Source organism: Balearica regulorum, chromosome 16 (assembly GCF_011004875.1).
Source record: "Balearica regulorum gibbericeps isolate bBalReg1 chromosome 16, bBalReg1.pri, whole genome shotgun sequence".
NCBI lineage: Eukaryota > Metazoa > Chordata > Aves > Gruiformes > Gruidae > Balearica > Balearica regulorum.
The window spans coordinates 2,565,140-2,587,242 of NC_046199.1; the positions used below are offsets into that span (position 1 = coordinate 2,565,140).

General features: G+C 58.4%; 3 protein-coding genes across 5 annotated transcripts in view; all 3 read left to right on the forward strand.

Annotated features, from left to right (window-relative positions):
* Nucleotides 1–22,103, forward strand: part of PXMP4 (peroxisomal membrane protein 4) — a 78,204-nt gene that overhangs the window by 1,297 nt on the left and 54,804 nt on the right. The window contains exons 3-4 of one of the 2 annotated variants that reach the window (XR_012838025.1): nucleotides 85–283; nucleotides 1,228–2,389. Coding sequence is in view for 1 of the 2 variants with exons in the window: in XM_075768543.1 (XP_075624658.1) it covers nucleotides 85–283; nucleotides 1,228–1,491 (463 nt within the window). In the remaining variant the exon portion in view is untranslated. Of the gene's footprint in view, nucleotides 1–84; nucleotides 284–1,227; nucleotides 2,696–22,103 lie in introns of those variants that run through there. The other variant, XM_075768543.1, reaches the window with a different exon arrangement.
* Nucleotides 10,978–15,609, forward strand: E2F1 (E2F transcription factor 1). The gene is made up of 7 exons (XM_075768538.1): nucleotides 10,978–11,350; nucleotides 11,879–11,969; nucleotides 12,563–12,782; nucleotides 13,256–13,408; nucleotides 13,565–13,679; nucleotides 13,794–13,998; nucleotides 14,263–15,609. Exons 1-7 carry the CDS (start codon nucleotides 11,156–11,158, stop codon nucleotides 14,511–14,513), a joined length of 1,230 nt encoding a protein of 409 aa, XP_075624653.1. The 5' UTR covers nucleotides 10,978–11,155; the 3' UTR covers nucleotides 14,514–15,609.
* Nucleotides 20,617–22,103, forward strand: part of NECAB3 (N-terminal EF-hand calcium binding protein 3) — a 28,683-nt gene continuing 27,196 nt past the window's right edge. The window contains exons 1-2 of one of the 2 annotated variants that reach the window (XM_075768541.1): nucleotides 20,698–20,727; nucleotides 20,848–20,976. In XM_075768541.1, the coding sequence (XP_075624656.1) occupies nucleotides 20,884–20,976 (93 nt within the window). In that variant the 5' untranslated portion in view covers nucleotides 20,698–20,727; nucleotides 20,848–20,883. Of the gene's footprint in view, nucleotides 20,977–22,103 lie in introns of both variants that reach the window. The other variant, XM_075768540.1, reaches the window with a different exon arrangement.

Below are 22,103 nucleotides of genomic sequence, written 5' to 3' on the forward strand. Positions count from 1 at the left end.
GGGTCGGCCAGAGGGGCATAGTGTCCAGGCTGAGTCAGTGGTCCTGCCTTCTTGCTCTTCTAATTGTCTGTTTCTTTTCTTCAGTTTAAGAGAGAAATTGAAATCGATTGCTCAGGCTACGTACACTCATTCCCGGAACTTGGCGTATTTTGTGTTCACCTACAAGGGGCTGATGGCGTTGCAGTCCCAACTACAGGGGAAAAAAATTCCATTTCATTCTTTCTTTGCAGCCTGCATTGGAGGTTGGCTAGTGTTCGGTGAGAACAATGCCATCAACAGCCAGGTAAATGCATTTGTTGAAAGTTTCCTTGACAAAAAAAACCCCAGCAGATGGATGACCATGTGCCAGGAGTTGGTATAGCCTGGCACGTTTCTGGTGCTTCTTACAACGTACCGTTTCTCTTTTATTATATTTCTCTTTGCACAAGTTCTGGTTTTGGCTGCGCTGCGCTCAAATTGTGTGCCTCTGTGAACGGTGTGTGCAGTTTGAGGGCTAAAAGCCCAAGTTTACTTCCAGAGCTGCACTTGTATACCTAGGAAGGCAGGCAGTCACGCAATCCGAAGCCGTTGGGTTACCCCAGCTGTGGTAACTGCTGCGTGCGCTCCTAGTCTGCCCACTTGCAGGGCCAAACCCTGTAGCTTGGACGTTGAGTGTGAGGCACAATCAGTTACCGAGTTACGCTTAGCTAAACCGGTTAAACTGAAAAAGCAGCTTGGGAGAAGTTTGGTTGTTAGCACTCAGTCACAGATTAATCAGTCAATAGAACAGATGCACATTAATGAAAAGTGTTTTACTTATGCAATCCCCTGCAAGAGCGTACTTTCAGTCTGGTTTTAGGATGTGTCCAGACTACTCAGTTTGTATCAGCTTGGCAGGTTAGCAGGGCTGCTCCGTGACTATTCTGTCAGCAGCAGCATCTGAGGTAGCATTAATTGAGCAAAGATGAAAGTTATGCAACTGCAAAGCTATGTTGCATCAAGTGTAACTTGTTGATTACTAAATTAGAGCACCAGCAGAGAAGTAGGACTTTGAGGACATAGGGAAGGCACAAACATCTCCAGTTATAAAGACTGCTTGGTATGTGAGCCTACAGCCTGTTTGCTGTGAAGCCGGGTAAATTGCTTCCACTCCTCTTGCCTAGCTGATCGCTTCTAAATCGTTTAACCTGCCTAGTGTATCTGCTCAGGTTATTTACCTAATGTTCTTTGGGTTTTCTCTTTGTGCAGATTATTATGTACCTGCTGTCTCGTATCCTGTTCGGCTTGTCTCGGCTGGCAGTGGAAAAGGGCTATGTCCCACAGCCAAAGCAGGATCCCTTTCCACTTGTCGCTGCTCTGATATGGGGAACAGTTCTCTGGCTCTTTGAATACCACCGGCAAACCCTGCAGCCTTCTCTGCAGTCCTCCATGACCTACCTGTATGATGACAGTAACGTATGGCATGACATTTCTGACTTTCTCATTTATAACAGAAGGACAGACAGCAAGTAAAACGCCTTTGAATGGGAACACCTTCCAGCAGCTAAGGGAAAAGGTGATTCTGTTGCTCTTGACCGATGATTTTTTTAAATTAACATCTATCAAGTACGGTTGCTTCTTGTGTCCTGGCCAAAAATGCTCTGATTAGTCTTCTCTTGGCTTTGTTTAGAGCAAGTAAACACCCCACAGAAACTTGTTGGAGTCCTCAGTGAGCGTAAAATGCCTGGGGGGAATCTTGAGTTAGAATAAGTCTTTTTTTTAAAAGAGGCCTTATTTTCCCTAGAAGTATGTGGTTTTATTTTTTAAAGGAACTAAATATAAAATGACAGCCTGACAGTAAGTGGGGAGTACGTCTAATCATGAAAAAAAAATGTTCTAGGGATTGTCTGAATGCTCACAAGACAGAAGCGTTTTTCTGTGCTGCTGTGCTCACCGTAGTGTGATGGGACTGAGGGACCTGCTCAGGTCTGAAAGCAGGGACATATTTTTCTTGATTTCTGTGGACGACTGGAAATCTTGTTTAAACTATTACAAGGACAGTTGTGTGCTCCTTAAGAGAGTTTCTCTGCAGTTTTCCCTCAGGGAGACAATAAGATGTTTGAGAATAAAACTGTTGAGATTGTCTGGTAGAAGCCCGGTAAATCAGGCTTGGTAGGAATATTTTTACTCGGTTTCTTTCATGCACTTGGGCTGAATCTGTCCCTCTGCAGAGTGCACTAATTAATACCCTGTAATTATTTTAAACTTATTTGTAAAGTTTTTAAAAGCTGCTTGAACTAAATACCAAAAACAGTTATGCAACTTAGACTCCTTTGAAAACAGGCTGAGGCATGTTGCACGCCCTCAGATATCACGCTGGGTACTGTATACATAGAAGTGAGCAACACTTTTAACAAGCACTTTTATTTTGGTGACACGAGTTTCTCTTAGGTCCAGAATCTTGAATATACTGGTAGTCTATGTGGGCTTGTTGCTGAGCCAGGTTGAGGCCATGGATGAACATACAAGTGAATCGTACTCTTAAAAATACGCTGCTAAGCCCCAGGAATAGCGCAGCACGTGCTGGGCTTTAACAGAAGACTGACTAGATAGCTGAGAAAGAACGAAAACTGGTTTAAAATTAATAAAATTAAACTGTTACTAGTGCAAAGCACTTACACTGTCATATAACACTATGCCATTCACTTAATGATGTACATTAAAATAATTCCTGACACACTGGGTTTATGTGGTGATATTCGCAAGACAGTCATTAAGTTCCCTGCGCTAACCCTTTCTTTTTGGCTTTGTTTGCTCTCCCTGTACCCATCTGCTTTTCCGTCTTGACCTGACTGTGTCATTTAATAATCCTACTGATGCTGCTCTTCAGCGTCTCTTGCAGTCTCTTTACGCTCCAGGCTCTAGCAATTTCTCGTATTTAATAGTATGACAGAAGCTGTACATTTAAGTTCAGGTAGCTTCTGAGTAGAACAAAAATTACCAATTTTTATTTAAGTCATTTTTCCTTGTCTTCCTAAGCTCTTTTATTACTGTTACCGTATTCTGAGCATTGCTTTGCTCTTTGCTTTTCCACTCTCTGTGTCAGCAAGAGGGAGAGTGAAATGTTCCCCTCCCCGTAGTCTGCCTGGTGCTGTCATGTTTGGGATTGGACCGTGTCCTGAGTGGCTCAGGTGGAGCAGGAACAGTCTTCTGGCTCTTGAACTGAATCTAACGCCAAGTCTCACGCCGTTCATCTCTTACAGTGTAGACATGGAAGCTGCTTCTTCTTTATCCCACGCAAATCCGTGACATACCCATCTTTGGTGCCCAAAAGACAAGATGCTGCTGTGCATTAATAACTGTCCAGGGTGCCTTCAGCTTTCAACTTCACCTGCTATTACAGTCTGTAATGAATACTTGAATTTGACCATCAATCACTATTTAATTAGATAGACCCCAGGAAAGCTGCAGAAGTTAGGAATTGGTTTTGTTTCTTTGTAGTTAAATATTTTGTTTGGTCTAGATAAGTGTAAAGATTCAAGTACAGAAAAAAAGCACTGAAGCTACAGGTGAGGTCTGATTTCTTCATAAACATCATGTCTTTATTTGTACCGCTGCTGGATATCTGAAGCAGCACAAGTGCAGCACTCTTATTTTTATGTCAGAAGCCTCAATGTTGTTCCAAATAAGAATGTTAATATTCTGCTAATATTGCTGAATTCCTACAAGCTTTGATGGGATTTCAGAAAAGCCTTCCAGAACCTGACAGCCATGGCTCGAGAATTTCTCCCTAGAACTATTAGACTTGCAACTCCTTGCCCATGTATAATTATTGTAGCAAAAGGTGGTGCAGGCTGTTTGTGTGAGCCGTGTGTCTATAAGAAGTTTTTAAACTTTTTAACTTACAGCTGGCATTCCTTTCTCTGAGAAAGGCTTGTGATTCCCTTAGAGGTTAAATCATTTTCTTCTGATAGTAGCTCTGCCACTGCAGCCATGTGGCTGCTTGTGCAGCGCTTCTCTGGCCTTGCGAAGGACAAGCGACCTGTCCTGTCCTTTTTACACTACTGTAGTATCACTGTCCTCTCTAGATGGCAAAAATGAGCCAGTAGCAGGTTTTAGTATCAACCTGGCAGCAGCGGCCATCAGTCGTCCTTGGTTCCAAACGCCCTTTTTCTTTTGGGAATCTGTCACCAACCTCACTTTCAAAGCAAACCGTGCCTGAGCCTCCAACCATCTGTACTTCTGATCCAGGAACCAGCTGCCATCCCTGGAAGACAAACTGCAGCTCATCCCAGGAGCGGGTCCCGTATAGCAGCAGCCACTAGCCGGGCATTTGCGGACGGTTGGTTTTCCTGCTGCGTTGGGGCAGGACGTTAAGCTGCAAGTCACTTCTTTCCCCAGGGAAGTAATTGGAACAGCTCTTTAACGGCATTAGTCCGCATTGCTGTTTCTGTGACCAGATAGCTGGGGATGAACCCCCTTATGCTCCTGAGGTGTTGGAACAATGCTGGCGTGTAGTAAGGAAGTGAACTAGAAGTAATTTGTCTGAGTCAGACTTTTCAGATACATAAGTTACACTCCCTGCCCTCCCCCAGCGCATTGTGTGGGGAATTGAGTCCCCTGTTTGTGTTCCTTTTTTATTAGCATTAAAACCAGAAGAAATAAAGAGACAGTTGGGAAGCCACCTGCGAATCGGCCAAATGCTTAAGAATCACAAAGAAGTGCCATTTTCTCCCCCCAGCCCTGATTGGTTTTGAATGTAAAGATGAGCATGCTTTTGTTTGCCTACATCAACTTTATTTTACCTTGTTATTTCTTCCTCGGCACCTGACTGTGAGGTGCTGAGTGCCTCTACAGAGGAGCCGAGTGTCTCAATGCTTAGCTCAGTTCATCAAAAATTAGGATTTCTGGATAAAATTGAAGTGTACTTTTTAAAACAATGCTTCTCCTTCAGATTTTAAGCCTCTTTTAGAGGCAGTTTTAAAGGTTAATGAATCAAACTGATCAAAAAGTTTTCAGCAAGCCTTGAATAGCAGACTGACTATACTGAGCTATTAATCATTTATTTTATGAAGGAACAAAGCAACCTCAGGGTTATTTACTGCCGCTGCATGCTGCCCTAGCATACCCACTGTGCTTTGGAGGACAGCTTGTATGCTAGTGCTGGCTCTCTGGATTGCTGCAGAACCGTTTCCGGGACAATTACATTATTTAACATAGGTGAAAATTAAATGGGGTGCATGACATTTGGTTTAGGTGAGGTTTTCTGTACTGTGTTTGATCCTTTCAGTTGAGGGGAGGATATTTCTGAAAGAAAAACTTTTGCTGGTCCAATTAGTGCCACAGAGGAGCGCTTACGGAGGTTGCGGCTGCTGTAAGGTGTGAACCTGTGTTCGCAGCGTGTCGGCATGCCTTGTCCCGGTCACCGTCCGCGTGTCTGGGCAATAACCACCCCTGCTCTGGACAGCTGGGTCAGGAGGGAGAGGCTGCAGGAGAGCTTTAATATTGGTGCTGCGAGACTTTCTTGCCCTGGTAGAGTAGTTCAAGCTCTGCTTTAAACCGACCTGGGTGGAGGGTAGAAGAGCAGGGATGGTCTCTGGCTCCGGAAGTGTCCGCAGGGACCCTCCGTGCATGTGAAGCTCTGCATCCAGACGGGAGCCATCCACGGCTGGTGCTAGTGGAATAACCAGAACCCCATGCAGAAACCCTCACACAGGAGAAACCGCTGTGACTCAAACTCATTTTCGCTGCATCAGCACAAATACGACCTTTGGATGATATCCCGAGCCCCATCCTGCTTCCTATTTGTCAGGTTGTGTTTGTCTTCCTGGCTCATGCCAACCTGAGCAGAATGTGTTCGGTTTTCTGATGCTGGTTTTGAAATCCAGCAGATAAGGGAGGAGAGAAAATAAGGCGTAGTGCTATCCAGTGTAATGCCTGTCTGCCACTGTTAATATTTTAGGGGTGCTAATCTTGAATTTTCAACCTGTGTGTTCATACCAGATTGCTGGAGGAGGTGACTTTTTTTCTTTACTTAGAAGAATTTGCATCTGTCTCGTTTCCTTATGAGACTGGTGATGAGGAGAGGGGAAAACAAATGCTCTAGAATACAAGTTTTATTACCTCTGCTTTTGGTATATATTTTGTGTTCATAATTGCTGTGTAAGCCAGGCCCTGATTTTCTGACAGCGTAGAATAAAGTTAAGAACATAAACTCAGGTAACTTGTAATTATGCTGATCAGAATGCTTGTAGGAATATCTCAGTTTTTGGTTTTAAAACATGGGAAAGAGGGGGCAGAGAGCGTAGAAGTAGCTCTGTCCACTATGAACTGACTTCTTGTGCAGTCAGTGTAGTACATCAATCCAAGACTTTCTGCGAAACCCGTTTGCGGATTATTTCTGTATAATCAGTCTTTGAATATGGTAATATTGTGCTTTCTCTAATCATAATAAAAAACTAATTTTTTTGTCTTTTTTTTACTGTCATCATTATTAAGCTAAAATATATAAAGCAATGCTTAATTATTGCGTGTTACTAGTCCTATATGTGGAGAAGTCATGCAGAGAGTGCATTTTTGGCATCGGTCGTGCTGTCGTGTTACCAGCGTGGCGGCAATAGCCGGTGCTGCTTTGACTGCACCACCAGATTTAACTACTGCAGCATTGGCCAGCTCGGGTAAGGATCCTAGCTGCAACGGCAAACTGCGGTGGCTGTCGTCCTTTTTATGTTGGTTTTTGGGGGTTTGGGTTTTTTTAAGCATTAACTTTCCTATGCAGTAGCTGTTTGGATCGCTTAGCATGGCCGTATCTTCAAACCAAGCGAGTCAAACTGGGGAGGTTTGTAGCACATACGAACGCAGTGTAAATGGGAAAGCATGACCGGCTCTTGCATTGCAGCTAGCAAAGAGTCCATCTGTCCCACTGAGAATTCTTGGGGTGACACAGTTACAGGGCAGACTGCTCCTCGGTGCCTTGCAGTCTGCCAGGAAGGCAGGCGAGTGGTTGCAGAGAGCACGCAACTGTTCGAAGAGAAGTCAGCTGGAGGAAGCTCTGTCGCTGACTGCCCTGCTCGTGTGTGGAGTCCTGGCTTCAGTCTGTGTGCCTGGTCCTGGCCCAAATGCTCCTCTCTAGGGCAGACAGCCCGCGGCAGGACCATCTGCCGGAGCAGGGCGCAGGTACGAGGCACCGGACACGAGTCTGAACCTGCTTTGCCTGTTAGCTAAACGAAATGAGGACATATACAAATAGACAAAACAAGAATGTATATAGATGATTTTGCTGCCTCTTCCAGGTTGGGAGCTACTGAGAGAATATGCTGTAGAGGTAAGAGCTGTGGTAGTGCAGATCAAGTGGCTCCTGTGTGAGGATCTCCTTATGGTGGTCCTGATCCCAAGCAGAAGAGGGTCCCTCTGCGAGGGGAGCGCTGAGTAGCTGTAAGACAAAACCTCCTGCTTTGTAGCTGCTGCAGTACTGGAGTGTCCAGCCCGGGCCCAGGAGAAGCCAAATTACCACCTCCAAACTGATGTCTGTCCTATCTTAAAGTGGGGCTTTTTCCCCTCTCAAAGCATCGTGCTGTACCCGAGTCGTCCTTCTGTTCCAAGTGAAGCTCCGAGTGAGCTACAGGTTTGGCTCTGACACTTTACCTGCCTGTTGGGTTCACAGTGCCAATGACCTGCTGGGAAGTGAACTTGGACTGGCTGCAGTTACTAAGTCCAGGTAAAAGCTAAAGCACAGAAGACAACGTCAAGGGGTTTAGTCCCGAATGTACCCCTTGATGAGACCCAGGCTATTTGCACAACGCACCGCTGTGCAAGGAGAGAAACCCTTCAGCCTCTCCATTCCTCCACAGGCCTTGAGTGAAGGAAGTCCAAAAGCCTTGTCAAACGCAGTGGTTTTGGGGCTGGGATTTGAGAGAAGACACCTAAGTCAGTGATGTTCTGCTGCTGCAAGCGAGCTTTCGTTATTCTATTTGCGCTGTCAGAAAATCGCTTCAGTTCCCAAGAGGCGATGGCTAAGGTGACGGAGGTGGAGGGCAGTAAGGTCAGGAGAGCAGGACTACGGGGCTCTGGGCTTTCCCCAGCTGCCTGTCCCCTCCGCGGGTCCTCTGGCTGTACGAGCGTGCCGTGCCGTCGGCTCGCCGTCATCTGAACCAAAGCACGACGCGGTCATTCCAGTGCGAGAGCTCAGCGCAGTCCGTACGGGAACTGCTGAAGGCAGGACACGCTACGGCTGACAAGGACAGTAATTGTGCTTCTGGGACACCTACACACTAAGGTTAACTGAGGACAGGGATGCAGGTTTGTCTCCTGCCAGCTCGCCTCCTGCCTGCTCCCACTGCCAGGAGATGATTTTGCAGCGTAGATACCGGCCCCGCTCTGTGCTTTTCCTTCAGCGCAGGGACCAGCAGACCCCTCGCCCCAGTCTGTCCCCCTGCGCAAGGCAGCTGAAACCCACCCGAACCCGTTGACTGCTGCGGGGCAAATCCAGCCGGGGTACAAAGCGTACGAATAGCCTTCCTGATCCTCTCCGTGACCAAGTGGGGCCAGAGACAGGACTTTATCTTTGCGCAGCACCCGCCAGACAGCTAATCGTGAGAGCACGTCTCCGCTCCTTAGCAGGGCTGGCGAGGCTGGGGGGAGGCTGCAGCTGTGCGGGAGATGGGATTCATCTGCTTTCCCTCTCGCGCAGCGTGCGAGAACAGCCCCTGCTCTTCCTTCTCCCACCAGCGTTTGCCTTTCATTTATCTTCACAACCTCCCTTTCTCAGAGCCGCCAGCACTAAAAGCCTTGGAGAAGTTGCAGCGCGGCGAGGCAGCACGGGGGAAAGGTGGGCAGAGCGCAGCCTGCTCCCCATGAATAGGCTCCCACGTGAATTTGGGGGGGGGGGGTGAACCCAGCCTTTGTGAGCAGAGCGGGAGCAGCTGGCGCAGCAGCTGTGTCCCAAACCCTGCCGTCACCCCAGGAAGCGCCTGGCCGAGGCTCCCCGGGGACGGGGAGAGCACCGCCAGCCATTCGCTCCCGCCCGGCTGTTGGGGTTGCCTTTTCCCCCCCTCCCCAGATGGAAGAAACATTAACTGTGTGCAAACATCTGGTCTAACTGTTGCTTATGCTTCACAGTAATGACGATACTGCGGTGCAAGGGCTCCGGAGAGCGGGCCCTTGAATATTAGAAGGGCCAAGTGTTAATTAACTGTATTAATTTCCTTTAAGCGAGGCAGCATTTCTCTTTGCTGATGAAGAAATGAGGTTCGGAGAAGCGATACGACTGGTCACGGACACGCAGTATGTTACTGGTGTATTTAAGGATGTAGTAGGGATCCGGGGAAATCACGTCACCGCTCCGTGCTGGCTGTCCTGCAGGGGAATTGCGGCCACTGCCGAAGTATCCAGCATAAAATCCTTTAAAGCCTGAAACCTGTTAGGCCAGTGCAGGGGACTGCGTGTCGGGATCTGCTCCGCAGCAGAGGAGTTCGCTCATCGCTGCGAATGCCTCCTGCATCCCACGCGCTGCGGGAGAAAACACCCCGTCTCCTGCATCCCAGGCAGGCTGGGGTCGGCAGCGGGGACGGAGCCAGCGCTGGGCCACAGCCCTGCCCGGCGGCAACAAGGGGCTGCGGGCCACCGTGCTCGACCCCGGGGTCCCCCCGGGATGCGTGTTGCACCTTGTGGGGGGGCACAGAGGGGTTTTGGGGGCCTGGCTGAGACCCACGCTTTGCCCATGAGCCTCAACAGCTGTGCGCCCTGGGAAAGACCTAGCCTTGAAAAGCAAGGTTTTTTTATTAGAAGGATATATGTATTTTTTTTTTCCTTTTTAATTTTGCCTTCTCACGCAGCAGGAGGGTTATCGGCATCCCGCACGCGGGAGATGCTGGTGGCAGGAGCCGCCCGTGCCACGTCTCCTGGGTGGACTGTCACCTCTCTGCGCCCCCGCTGCCACCCCCTCTGCCCCCGCCAGCGCGGCCAAGTGCAGATTTTCCTTCTAGCAGAGCTTCTCCTCCGTGTCGCCCTGCAAGGGGTTATCGACTCGTGCTGAAGAAGCCGATCCGCAGCCGGTCGGTGGTTGGAAACACAAAATGCCGTGACTCGCCCGGCAAACGGACGGGGCAGGTTGCAGCACCCACTCTGCGTGAGCCGGACCCCTCTGAGCCGTATCAGCACCCAAAGGCCCAAGACGTGTCCGACAGCCTCGTCCGCGGCCTCGGGGCAGGTTTGCAAGAGGGGAAGGTGGGACGAGAGCCCCGGTACCGCCCGGACAGCGCCGTCCCGCGGGGCAGCGGAGCTCCCGCCCCAGGGTTGCTGCACCCCAGCCCGGCCGCGCACCCCTCCGGGCCGGGCCCTGCGGCGAGGGGATGCTGCGGGCCTGGGCTGGGGTTACCGGCACCCCCGGGGCGGGGGCACGTCCGGGGGCACCCCCCGAGCCCACCGGTATCTCAGCCGGCTCCACGGGCGGGGAGAGTCCGCGGGGGGGGGGGGGGGGGTGTGTGAGGGGCGAGATGAACTTCGCCCGTGGGTGTGGGTGTGGGTGTGGGCCAGCGCCCCCCTCCTCCTCCTCCTCCTCCTCCGCCATCCGGACAGCAGCTGCGCCCGCAGCCGGAAGCCCGTCACCCCGGCGGGGCAGGACGCGGAGCCCGGGGCACAGAGAGCCCTCCGTGCGTGACGGTGCTGCGCGGCCAGGTTTTCCCGAGGGGAAAAAGCTTAAGAAAGGCCCCGGGTGGGCAAAGCACGGCCCGGGAACGCCCCGGAGCGGGAACCCCGGCGGGGGGGGGGGGGGTGACGGCCGCCACGGCCCCGCCGCTCCCCCGGCCCCGCCCCGCCCCCGCCGCGTCCCCGAGCTGCCCCCGATTGGCCCCTACCTCGGCGCGGCGCCGCCGATTGGCCGCCTGTCAGCGCGTCCGGCGCCGCCGCCCGAGACCAATAGACGAGCGGCACCGCCCGTCGCTTCGGCGGCGGCGACCAATGGAACGGCGCCCACGAGCCCCCGCCGCCAATGGGCGGGCGGCGGGGAGGCTCGCGCCGCTTTCGCGGCAAAAAGGATTTGGCGCGCAAAGACGCGCGGGGCCGGCTGCGCCGAACAATACGGCGGCGGGCGCGGAGCCGAGCGGAGCGGAGCGGCCCCGCGCCCGGCATGGGCCGCGCCCCTGCCCGCGCCCTGCCCGCCGCGCCGCCCGCCGCCCCGGTCCCGACGGCCATGTGAGCCATGGCGGCGGCGGCGGGCGGCGCGGCGGGGCTGGCGGCGCTGCTGGGCAGCGCCTCCCCGCACCTCCTCATCGTCTCCGCCGCCGAGGAGCCCGCGGGCGGCGGCCACCCCGACGCCGACCTCTTGCTTTTCGCCACGCCGCAGCCCTCCCGCCCCGGCGCCGCGCCGAGACGGCCCGCGCTGGGCCGCCCGCCGGTAACCGCCGGGACCGGGACGGGGGGGGGGGGGCGGGAGCGGGGGCTGCGGAGCCCGGGACCCGGCGGGCCCCTGCGATGCACCGGGCCCGTGCTACGTACCGGGTCGCGCAATACTGGGCCGCGTCGAGCCGGGCTATATACCGGGCCGGGCTGTGCTGTGCCACGCCGCGCTGCTCCGTGCCACGCAGCACACCTGCCGAGCGCGGCCCTTGCCCAGCCGCCGCTCCGGAAGCCGCACGCCCGGGCGCTGGGCCGCGCTTTGCCTCCCCCCCTCCTGCAGCCTGCGCCTGCTCTGGGGTGCTCCCCACAGCGTGGCGGGGCCCCCCCGCGCCGGGACCAGCCCCCCCCGTGTCCCCGCCGGCGTGCATGGCAGCCGGGGAGCCGCTGCTGTCACCCCGTCCCTGCCGTACTGCGGTCCCTGGGGGGTCCCTCGCAGCCGCCCCCGTCACCGGCGCTGGGGGGGGGGGGGGGGAGCAGTGGGGCCGCGGCGGTGGCCGTCCCTCTGATGAGCCGCGTCCCTTTGCAGGTGAAGAGGAAGCTGAACTTAGAGACGGATCACCAGTACATAGCAGAGAGCCTGCCGGTGGGCCGGGGCAGGGCCAGGAACCCCACTAAAGGTACCGGCCCCGCTCCCCCGTCACCCCCCGGCCCGGCCAGCCCAGCCCGGAGCAGCGGGTCCGGCAGCCCCGCTCTGCTGCCCGCGCCCTGGGCTGCGCCTCTGGGCTCCTCCCTGGCAGCTTCTCCCCATCGCTTTGTGTCGGTTTGGAGAGGCTGTTCCTGGGGCTGGGCTCTGCCTGGCCGCTCTCTCCAGCCCGTGCTGCTGTCCCCCGAGCTGGTGGCACAGTTGTGCCTGACCGTCTGCTGGGCACCACACCGGCTCCGTCCCTCGCTGTGGGGTGGAGCTGTAGCCTCCGGCACGGTGTCACTGCAGTGTCCCAGGTGGACTCTTCGTCATCTCCCCCCTGAGCCCTGCCTGGCACCTTGGTGTCACCACAGCACGGGTCTCAGAGCCCATGCCAGGTCCTGCAGCATCCTTCCCGTGGAGGATTTGGGGAGCTCGTCCCATTGCCCTGAGAAAGCAGATGGGTTTCAGGGTGCCGGCCCTGGTGCACGAGCCACCTGCAAGCGTGGAGGGGTGTTTTGGGACTTCTCAGCTCCAGCGCTGGGTTTCCCTTGTGGCTAAATCACGCTTGTCCTCTGGGGCTGGCAGGGGCCAAGTCTCCTGGAGAGAAGTCTCGCTACGAAACCTCACTGAACCTTACCACCAAGCGCTTCCTGGAGCTGCTGAGCCAGTCGCCCGACGGCGTGGTGGACCTCAACTGGGCGGCTGAGGTCCTGAAGGTGCAGAAGAGGCGCATATACGACATCACCAATGTCCTGGAGGGCATCCAGCTCATCACCAAGAAGTCCAAGAACAACATCCAGTGGCTGTACGTCCCTGGGCTGGGCTCGTGGGGCTGTGGCTGGCTGTACCCCGGGATGGGGGAGCTGCCTGGGCCAGGCTCAGGGTGGAACAGGGTCTTGCTGGGATGGAGAAGCTCAGAGCAGTGTCATCAGAGCATCTGCTTGGGGGTCGAGTGGTGACTTGCCGTTCACGTGGGCCATGGCCCTGGGTGAGGGCAGTGCTCGACTGCAGGTGGCTCCTGAGAAGCATCGGCATCCCCGTGTCCCCCTGCAAGTCCCCCTTGGGCTCCCCGAGCCAGCCTGGGGAGCGGGGGGCTGCATCCAGGCTCAGGGAGGGGACTCCAGCGCTGTGCCCTCCTGGGAACTCCCTGCAAGGCTGATTCCCTGGGTATGGGGTGGGATTTAGCCTGGCCCAGGTGGGACACTGCATGGGGACAGGGACAGCGTGGGGCAGAGGGAGCCGTGGGGTTTGGCTCCTGACAGCCGCGGTGCTCCCCAGGGGCAGCCAGGCCACCGTGGGAGCCCCCGGCCGACACCGGCTGCTGGAGAAGGAGCTGCGGGAGCTGCAGGCGGCCGAGCGGCAGCTGGACGACCTCATCCAGACGTGCACAGTGCAGCTGCGCCTGCTCACCGAGGACCCCGCCAACCAGCAATATCCTTTGGTGTGGGGCTGGGATGGGGCTGGCTGGGTTGGGGGCACGCCGTCGAGCCCCGAGGTGAGCCCAGCTGCGTTGCAGGCAGGGCCTTTCGCTGCCTGCCCTGCTGCCGTGTGAAAGCATCCCTGCGTCTGCTCCTTGACCCGTCACACCGCAGCCTATGTGACCTGCCAGGATCTCCGCAGCATTGTGGACCCCTCGGAGCAAATGGTGATGGTTATCAAGGCCCCCCCAGAGACCCAGCTGCAGGTCTCAGACCCGGCGGAGGTGAGCTGGGGTCACCCTCTGCTCCCCATGTCTGCACGGCCCTCGGCAAAGCCCAGCCCAGGCTCCCCGGGCCCCCTTGTGCCTCCTCCTCTCACTCCTCTCCCCTTTCCCCAGGCTTTCCAGGTCTCTGTGCGAAGCACTCAGGGCCCCATCGATGTCTTCCTCTGCCCCGAGGACAGCTCGGGGGTCTGTAGCCCCGTCAAGAGCCCCTTCAAAGCCCCCGCAGAGGACTCGTCGCCCGGCCGTTCGCAGCCCAGAGCCTCCCCGCTCCTGCATCCCGCCCAGGATGTGAACATGCCGCTGCTGCCTGGAGAGCAAGGTGGGCGGCCGGGGCTGGGGACAAGTTGGGGCAGGGGACAGGGGTGCTGGCATGGTGACTTTGGCTGGGGGCTCTCGCTGTGTTTGCAGCTGTGAGCCCCGCTGCTGTCGGCGCAAGAAGGAGCTGGGGTGATGCCCGGGTGATGCTCGGGCACCTCAGCAAAGTGGGGAAGGGGCAAGGCAGGTTCTCCTGCACAGCCAAAAACTGCTTTTTGGGTTTTTTGGCAAGTATTGTGGGATTTACGGCTGTTTCCCATCCCCGCAGAGACACTGCTGCCAGGGACGAGCGCGCTGCCTGGCAAATGCTCGGTGGAGGAGGTAAGCCTCTCGCCGCTGGCCTCCATAGACGCCCTCCTGGAGCAGAGCAGGGAGGATTTTCCTGGTTTCTTGACGGACGAGTTCATCAACCTGTCACCGCCGCAGGCGCAGGACTACCACTTCGGCCTGGAGGAGGGTGAGGGCATCAGCGAGCTCTTTGACTGTGACTTTGGGGACTTCACGCCCTTGGACTTCTGAGGCTCTGCCCGGATGCTTGTGGGGCATCTACCAGGCGGGGGGGGGGGGTCCCACACCTGGGCTCCTGCCCTCGCAGGCAGGGCAGGCAGGGCAGGCAGCCCCTCCGGCTGCAGCGTCCACAGCTCCTCTCCCCGTCCGTTTTTGCAATATTTTCTTCTTATCCCTCCAGCCCCCCCCCAGCCCAGCAGGGGCCGGTGGCGTCCCCAGCTCCAGCCCAGCGAGGGGGATGCCAGGGTGGGGGTCGCCCCAAGATGGGACCCACTGCAGGGCCCTGATCATGGGGGGGGGGGGGGGGGGCTGCCCAGGGCAGAGCCACTGCCTGCCCCCCCCAGGTGCCCGTTACAGAGCTTTAAGCAGTCCTGTGTATAGATTTGATTAATTTATTATTGTCCCCTGGGGACAGTGTGTAATTTCCTGGTGGGGGGGTTCGGGGGAGGCTGTGCAGCAGAATGGGGGTGCCGAGAGGTTTCGTCACGCTGGGAAGGGGGTGGTGGAGATGTGGGGGGCACTGGGTCGAGGCTGTTTCCCCCTGTGCTGGGGGGGGGCTGCCCGCAGCCCAGCTGAGTGTCGGGTATTTATTTATTATTTATGGCGCGTGGGAGCTCTCCCGGGACACGGGGGGGGGGGGGCAGGAGGGAGTGGAGGGACAGTGCTGGCCGGGGGGGACATGGAGGGTCCCGCTGGGGACTTGCCGGCACGTCCCGGCTTTGCTCGTGGCCGAAACGGGGCTGCTGGCGAGGCCACCGCGGTGGCAGGGGGCTGCGGGAGGGGGGACGGGGCTGGATGGGGCTGGCGACCCTGGGACCGTGTGCGTGTCCCCTCGGGGGGGGGACACAGGGGTGTCCTGGGGGGGTGCATCTCTGCGGGCGAGGACCTAACGCTGTCTCCAGGCTTTTTCTTCCCCTCCCGCCGCAGGCGTTCAGTCTTTCGGCTCGTCTCCCCCTCTCTTGCCCACTGGAGCTGGGGGAGGCGGAGAGGAGGGGAGGGGGGTCCTGGTGCCCCCAGGGCCCGGGCTGGAGACGCACTTTCACTTTTACTGCCTTTTAACAAGCTTGTGTTCCTCTGAGCTTCGTGTTTAATAAAGGTTTCTACTGACCCCTTCGGTGTAGGGCTGCGCTCAGGCGGCTGGGGGCATTAAGGGTGGTGGGGGTTGAAACCTGAGAAACCGAGGGAGTTTTGGGTTATTTTGTGGGGTTTTTTTTTTTTTCCATTTTGAACTTGAAATGCATGAGCAGGTATGTCACTGCCTGGGGCTGCAGGAAGTGCTTTGGTCCCTGGGGGGTTTATTCCCCTGACACTGTGGGATGGGAGCTGGGGCTGATCCTGCCGCCCTCTGCTACTCCAAAGAGTCTGTTCCCAGGGGGACGGGGCGATGGCTTGGGGCGGGGGGGGTGTGTGGTGTCACTTCTCCTTTTGGCAGCCCCTGGCCCTATCCAGCTCCCCCTCCTCTGCCTGCCCCTGGTTTTGGGGCACTGTTTGCAGAGGGGTGCCCGCGGCTGCGGCTCCTGCATGGAGAGGAGGAAGGCAGCGTGGGGCCGATGTGAAACCAGCCCGTGCATCCACTACACCAGTGTTCCCAGTTACTTCCCAGCTTCCCCCGTTTGCCCTGGCACCTCTTGATCCTGCCCGAAGGCGGCTGCCAGCACCAGTTCACGGCCCAAAGTTCAAGGTCGCCATGTCGCTGCTGCCTGGGGATGAGCTGGCTGCAGCCCTGATCCTGAGCGCCCCAACCCCCTCTGCAGCACACCGTCCCCTTTCTGGGGGAGTGACTCCCTTTCTGGAGTGAGGGACATTGGGGACTCCCTGGGGAGGGATGCTCAGAGACTCCAGGGACCCCTGGCAGCCTGGAGTGGGCCCATGGGTGCCACGTCCCCTGTTCCAGTGGCAGGCAGGGACGTACCACTCCTGTCCCGTGTTTGTGCGCTCATTCCCCTCCTCGTTCTGCCCGGCCTCCTGTCTGCTTCTCCTTCAAACAGCCAGATAAATATTTCACCCCAGACTGCCTTGCATAAGTTCACTCTGCTCCCACACCAGCTTTTGTAGGGGGTGGGAGCCCGGGTTCGGGCCGGGGCTGCCGGCGGGTGCTGGGGTGGCACAGCGAGCCCATCACCGCTGCCTGGCCTCCCACCTCTGTCCTCGTGTCTCCATCCCCGCACCCGAGCGCAGTGCTCGGTTCCTCGTGCTGCCACAGGATTGTTCTTGCTGCAGGACACACGTGGACAGCGGCGCGTAGGGTGGCTCAGCCCCATCCGTGGTGCCAGCTCCCCCACCGTCCCCATCCCAGCCCTCTTCCCCGCAGCCCCCGGGACTGGCCGGGGCTCAGGAGTGGGGCCGTGCCATCCCAAAACCCAGCGGCCGGGAGGGCGATGGCACACACGGCCTGTCTGTGCCCTGTGCTTGAGCGGGATGAGCCGGTGGCTGTCACGCTGTCGCCCCATCAAACGGGGCTCTTTCAGGCAATTAAACCGAACGAGCTCTCTGGCTGCTCCAGTCCGCGGGGCTCCTGGCCCACAGAGCCAGAGGCAGGAGACCAGGGTGGGTGGGCATGGCCCTGGTCCCCGGCCTGCTGCCTCCTTCTTTACAGGGTCAATGTTTGTCACCTGAGGTGACAGAGGTGCTGAAGCTGTCAGGATTTACTGCAGGGCACCCAGCCACATGCCAGTGCATCCTCATCCCCCCCTTAGCAAGATCCGGCCCTCCTTCTCTCCCCCTTTTAGTTTCGTTTTCGTGGAGGGTGCTGGTGATCCGCGGTGCTGCCCGAAGAGCTGAGACCCTGGAGAGGGGAAAGTGGCCACTGGCTTTCCCGGGAGCCAGCGGGCGCAGGGAGAGGGGAGAGGACCCACGCCGATGTCCTGAGCTCTGCAGGGCTGTTCCCGCCAGCGGTCTAATCCCCTGGTAGCAGCACAGCTTTTCCCTTTTCCCCTGGGCAAAGGCGAACCTCTCTGATGGCGTTCACCATCACATTCGCCTGATGGGAACCTCATGGGATGACGAGCCCTTGGGACTCCCTGTCCCCATGAAAGCAGTGTCGTGTGTGTCCCCCCCGGCAGGAACAGGACCGCATCCCCCAGAGCACCATAAAAATAACCTCTCTGCCTCCCAGGGGTGATTCGTGATGCAGCTGAAGGGCTTCCCTCCTGCTATTTTGAATCGCTGGAGAAAGAGCTGATGGCTCTCGTTTCCGAAGAGCGCATGGCGGCTTTGGGAAGCGGCCCCAGGTGCTGCCGGGTTTTATGAGCTGTCTGCACCAGAGATGCTCTTCTTTGTCAGGCAAAGCAGGCACGGTGCAGGAGATGGGCACGCTGCACACATCCTGCGTGGCCCATGGGTCCTTGGCTCCTGTTCGCTCCCATCTCCCACTCCCTGGCAGTAACCCTGCAGGGACCGTGCCCGCCCAGCTCTGGGGGTGCCCGGTGCCGTCGGGCTGCAGTGGCGGCTCCACCGGCACCAGCAAACGCTGCAGCGGGCGGGGGGGCATACACAGGCCGAGCTGTGCCGAATGCGGACTTGGTGCTGAGCCCAGGCAGTCGTGGGGTGTCCTGTCCCCACGCCGGGAGGTTTGGTGTCAGAGGAGTCTGGAGAGCCTGAGAGTGGGATGAGCTCTGGGACAGGCTGGCAGTGACTGGGGGCAGCAGTAGATGCTGACACAGCATAAAGCTTGCCAGAATTGATATCTTCAATGTAATCGCCCTCGGAGAGCCCGGGTGGGTTTTGGGGTCTCTCTAGGTCCCTGTGGTACGTCTGGCCCGGGATGCCATGCTCCTGCCAGCACTGCCAGCCGCCTGCCTTGCTTCTGCCTCCCGCCCCCTGCTTCAGTATTTCCATTTCTGAAAACCACCCGTGTGCCTTCCGCGAGGAAGCAGCTCAGGGAGGTGAAGCGCAGCATTGTTTATTCACGTGACGCTGGGAAGCGGGTGCTTCGTTTAATTCCTGCCCGGTAGTGCCCCCCCAACCTGGGGAGCAGAGCTGAGCCCTGGCGTGTCCCCCCCCCAGCCAGGGCCGTGTCCCCCTTCCCTGCTGGTGGCTTTCGGGGCACGCTTTGGAAGCTTTGCAGGTGCCCATGGAAGGAGCTGGGGGCACCCGCTGCCTCCTGCCGCTGGCAGAAGTTTTGCCCCGGACTTCGCCCTCGCTTTCCAGCGGCTCCTTCCCACGCTGAAACTCCTGCTGACCCCGAGGCGCCCCGACAGGGACTGAGCACGGATTTTAGCACCATGGGAATGCGGAAAGGCCCCCCCAGGGCTTTGCTTTGATCCACGGCAGAGCCCTGCCGTGACCGCAGCCCCTTCCCACGCTCCCTGGCGAGGTGATCCTCCATCCTCGCTGCCGTAGGGCCTCCCCTTGCCTGTTTCTGGGGTACCTGCCTCCATTTTGGTGTGATCTGATGATGGCCATGCTCGACAGCTCCAGCTCTTGGACTTCTTTCTGCCTCCCCGGGGCGGGGGACAGCCCCGTGCCGCGTGGGCTGTGGGTGCACGTGCCCCCCCGGAGCCCTTGGATATCCCCGCCAGGTCCCAGGTGCACTTTTTCCGCCTCTTTTCCCTTGCACGCGCCCAGAACAGCCGGGAGATGGTAAAAATAACTATGATGCATCCTTGCAACTGCTCCGGGCTCAGCTTGCAGCCGGTTTTCCTCGGGGGAGGAGGAGAACGAGTGAACTACACGTGCTGCGGCTCTGTCACGTTGGGCTAGGGAAGCGTCTTGGTTTTGAGACCTGGGTTAAGGGAAGCCAAGCTCAGCGAAACGGGTTGGCCTCGAGAGGTCCATGTGAAGGGAGCGGTGGTGCAGATGGGGGCAAGCCTGGCTGGGATTTTGCATCCAAGCGAAACTGGTGCGTGCCCCGTTCTGTAAGTAAAATCCTGGGATACTCCGAGAGGGACGGGACGAAGCCCACCACCCCAGGAAGGCACCACACCGTCTGTACCCCGGGCGCAGTCTGAAGCTCTGCCCAGGCATGGCTTAATCTAGTTTATTTATCTAATCTTCTGTTTCTTGTTTGCGCAAACCTTTGAGGACAGGCGGGGGTACGGACATGGATGTCTGTCCTATTCCCCTCCGCATGCGCAGGCCTCCGGGTGCCTGTGCCGGGCAGGGATGGAGGCAGCTCCTGCCTCCTCCTCCTCCTCCCCAGCCAGCCTGTCCCCCCCGCTGCAGCCCCCGCTTGGCGTGGGACAGGGGTGTCACATCTGCTGGTGGTACTGGGGAGCCAGCGCCCTCGGTACGAGCCCCTCACGCCCGGCGTGCCGCACCGGAGGGAAGCGGCGCTGAGCAAAGGCTGCCCGGCACCGCGGGCACGGAGGAGCTGGCACCACCGGCAAGTCATCTGAAACCACTCTGGGTGGCAGGGGGAGCTCCCCAGGGCCAGCCGCAACCACAGTGGGACCACCCGTGGCCAAAACAGGCCACCCCAGGGCCAACCGGGGCAACCGGGGCTACCTGCACCCACACTGAGACCACACATGGTCACAGTGCGACCAACCGGGGCAACCAGGGCTACCGTGCGGCCAACAGCGACCATCACCCACGGCCAAACTGGGACCACACTGGGGCAACCAGGGCTACCCTGGGGCCAGCAACATCCACACTGGGACAACCATTGCCAAACTGGGACCAACTAGGGCAACCTGGGCTACCCTGGAGCCAACAGTGATCACACTGGGACCACCCATGGCCAAACTGGGCCCAAGTGGGGCAACCTGGGCTACCCTGGAGCCAACAGTGATCACACTGGGACCACCCATGGCCAAACTGGGCCCAAGTGGGGCAACTAGGGCTGCCCTGGGGCCAACAGGGACCCCACTGGGACCAAACTGGGACCAACTGGGGCAACCAGGGATGGTCACACCACCACAGTGTGACCGCCCAGGGCCGCACCGGGACCACCGTAGGCTGCACTGGAGCGAAGCGGGAGCACAGCGGGGTACACCGGCGCCAGGCGGGATCAGCCCGGGGCAGCCCCACACCTCACGGGAAGGAGCGGCCGCCGCCCCCGAGGAAGCGACCCCCGCCGCCCCGCCCCTCTCCCCTCCGCCAACGACAGGCGCGGCCCTGAGACGCCAATCACCGGCCGCGGCCAATCGGATCTCCGCTGGGGCGGGACCTCAGCGGAGGCAAAGTTGCCTGGCGGCTGCGGAGCCGTTCGGGTGAGTCCAGCTCCGCGTCGCGCTCCGTTCGGCAGCGTACTGCGCCCTACGGCAGCGTACCGCGGGGCATCGCACCCTACGGCACCGCACCGCACCGCACCGCACCCCACCCTACGGCATCGCACCCTACGGCACCGTAGCGCTCCCTACGGCAGCGTACCGCGGGGCACCGCACCCTACGGCACCGCAGCGCTCCCTACGGCACCGCAGCGCCCGCACCCGGCGGGGCCATGATGGCGTGCGCCGAGCTGCTGGCCGTGTGCCTGCTCTCCGCCGACCGCGGCCCCGCGCCCCGCCGCCAGCCGCTCCCCATCTTCCACGACGTGAGTACCCCCAGCGAGCCCCTGTCCCACCCCCGGGGCTAGCACAGGCCAGGCGGGCCGCGGTGCCTCCTCACAGGGAGCGGCGGCAGGGCTGCACATGTAGGTGTCAGGGTGAGGCCCTTTCCCGCCTTCCCTGGCTGAGGAACCAAACCCAAGGGACGAGCGAGGGCCCTGCTGATGCTCTAGGCCTGAGGCTGTGAATCAAGGCGTGGGGCATGATGTCTTAAATAATAGTGTTGTGTGCTTTTTCTGAATTATGGGCCACTGAGTGGCTAGAAATAGCCCGCTCCTTATCAGGAGCTGGCTGTCGTGACTCCTGGAGTGGGAGCTGTGTGCGTCTGGCAGGAAAGCTGCAGAAGGGCACCGTGTAGCTGTTAAAAGCCGTGGGATCCCACAGGCAGAGCATGTCCGCTGCCCGCTGCAGCCCCCATCCCTGCCCACTCCTAACAGTTGTGGAGGAAGATACTCTGTGCAGGTTGGAGGTCGGCCGGGCATCCCGGCGGCTGTGGGTGGCTTGGGGGCGTTGAACATGGGGATGGTGGCCGTCGTTGTTTTCACAAGACAGGTCCTGGCACTTCGCTTCCCATCACGCCGCGTCCCCTCAAGCCCCGTGGTGAGGGTGCTCCTGTCGAGAGGGAGCTGCGCACCCTGGGGCCAGGGCTCTGGAGGGGGCAATGCTTCTCCCCCTGTGGCACCCAGCGGGGCCCGCAGGCGGCTGCACACCTGGCCATCTCCCGGGGCAAGTGTCACAGCCTGGGTCACAGCCCACCTCTATGGTTGGGGCACATTAGCGGTGTTCGACCCCCTTGCTCCTGGCCATCTTTCATGATCTGCAGGGTGCCTGGGTCGGGTGGGCAGCGCCTGAATCTCCCTGGTGGGCCACCAGCCCTTGTGTTCCCCTGTGTCCGGCACCACTGGGGTCTGAGTCACCCTGTGGAGCCAAGACGTGTGAGTGGAGGTGCTGCCTCTGCCCTGCTGCAGGGACTGGGGAGTAGAAGGCAGGCGAGGGTTGGTGTGGTGCCTCAGCACCTGGACAGCCCAGCATGGTTCCAACTGTCATCTCTGGGTGGTGCCACCTTCAGTGTCCCTGCTCGTCCCAGAGGAGGGGAGCCGGAGATCTCAGGCAG

What these genes read in the sequence shown, in the direction of transcription:
- E2F1 (XM_075768538.1), top strand. Translation starts at nt 11,156, where the DNA reads ATGGCGGCGGCGGCGGGCGGCGCGGCGGGGCTGGCGGCGCTGCTGGGC. An exon ending in GAGGACCCCGCCAACCAGCA is followed by an intron (nt 13,409 to 13,564) that starts ATATCCTTTGGT and finishes GACCCGTCACAC; the next exon opens with CGCAGCCTATGTGACCTGCC. An exon ending in GCTGCTGCCTGGAGAGCAAG is followed by an intron (nt 13,999 to 14,262) that starts GTGGGCGGCCGG and finishes CCATCCCCGCAG; the next exon opens with AGACACTGCTGCCAGGGACG.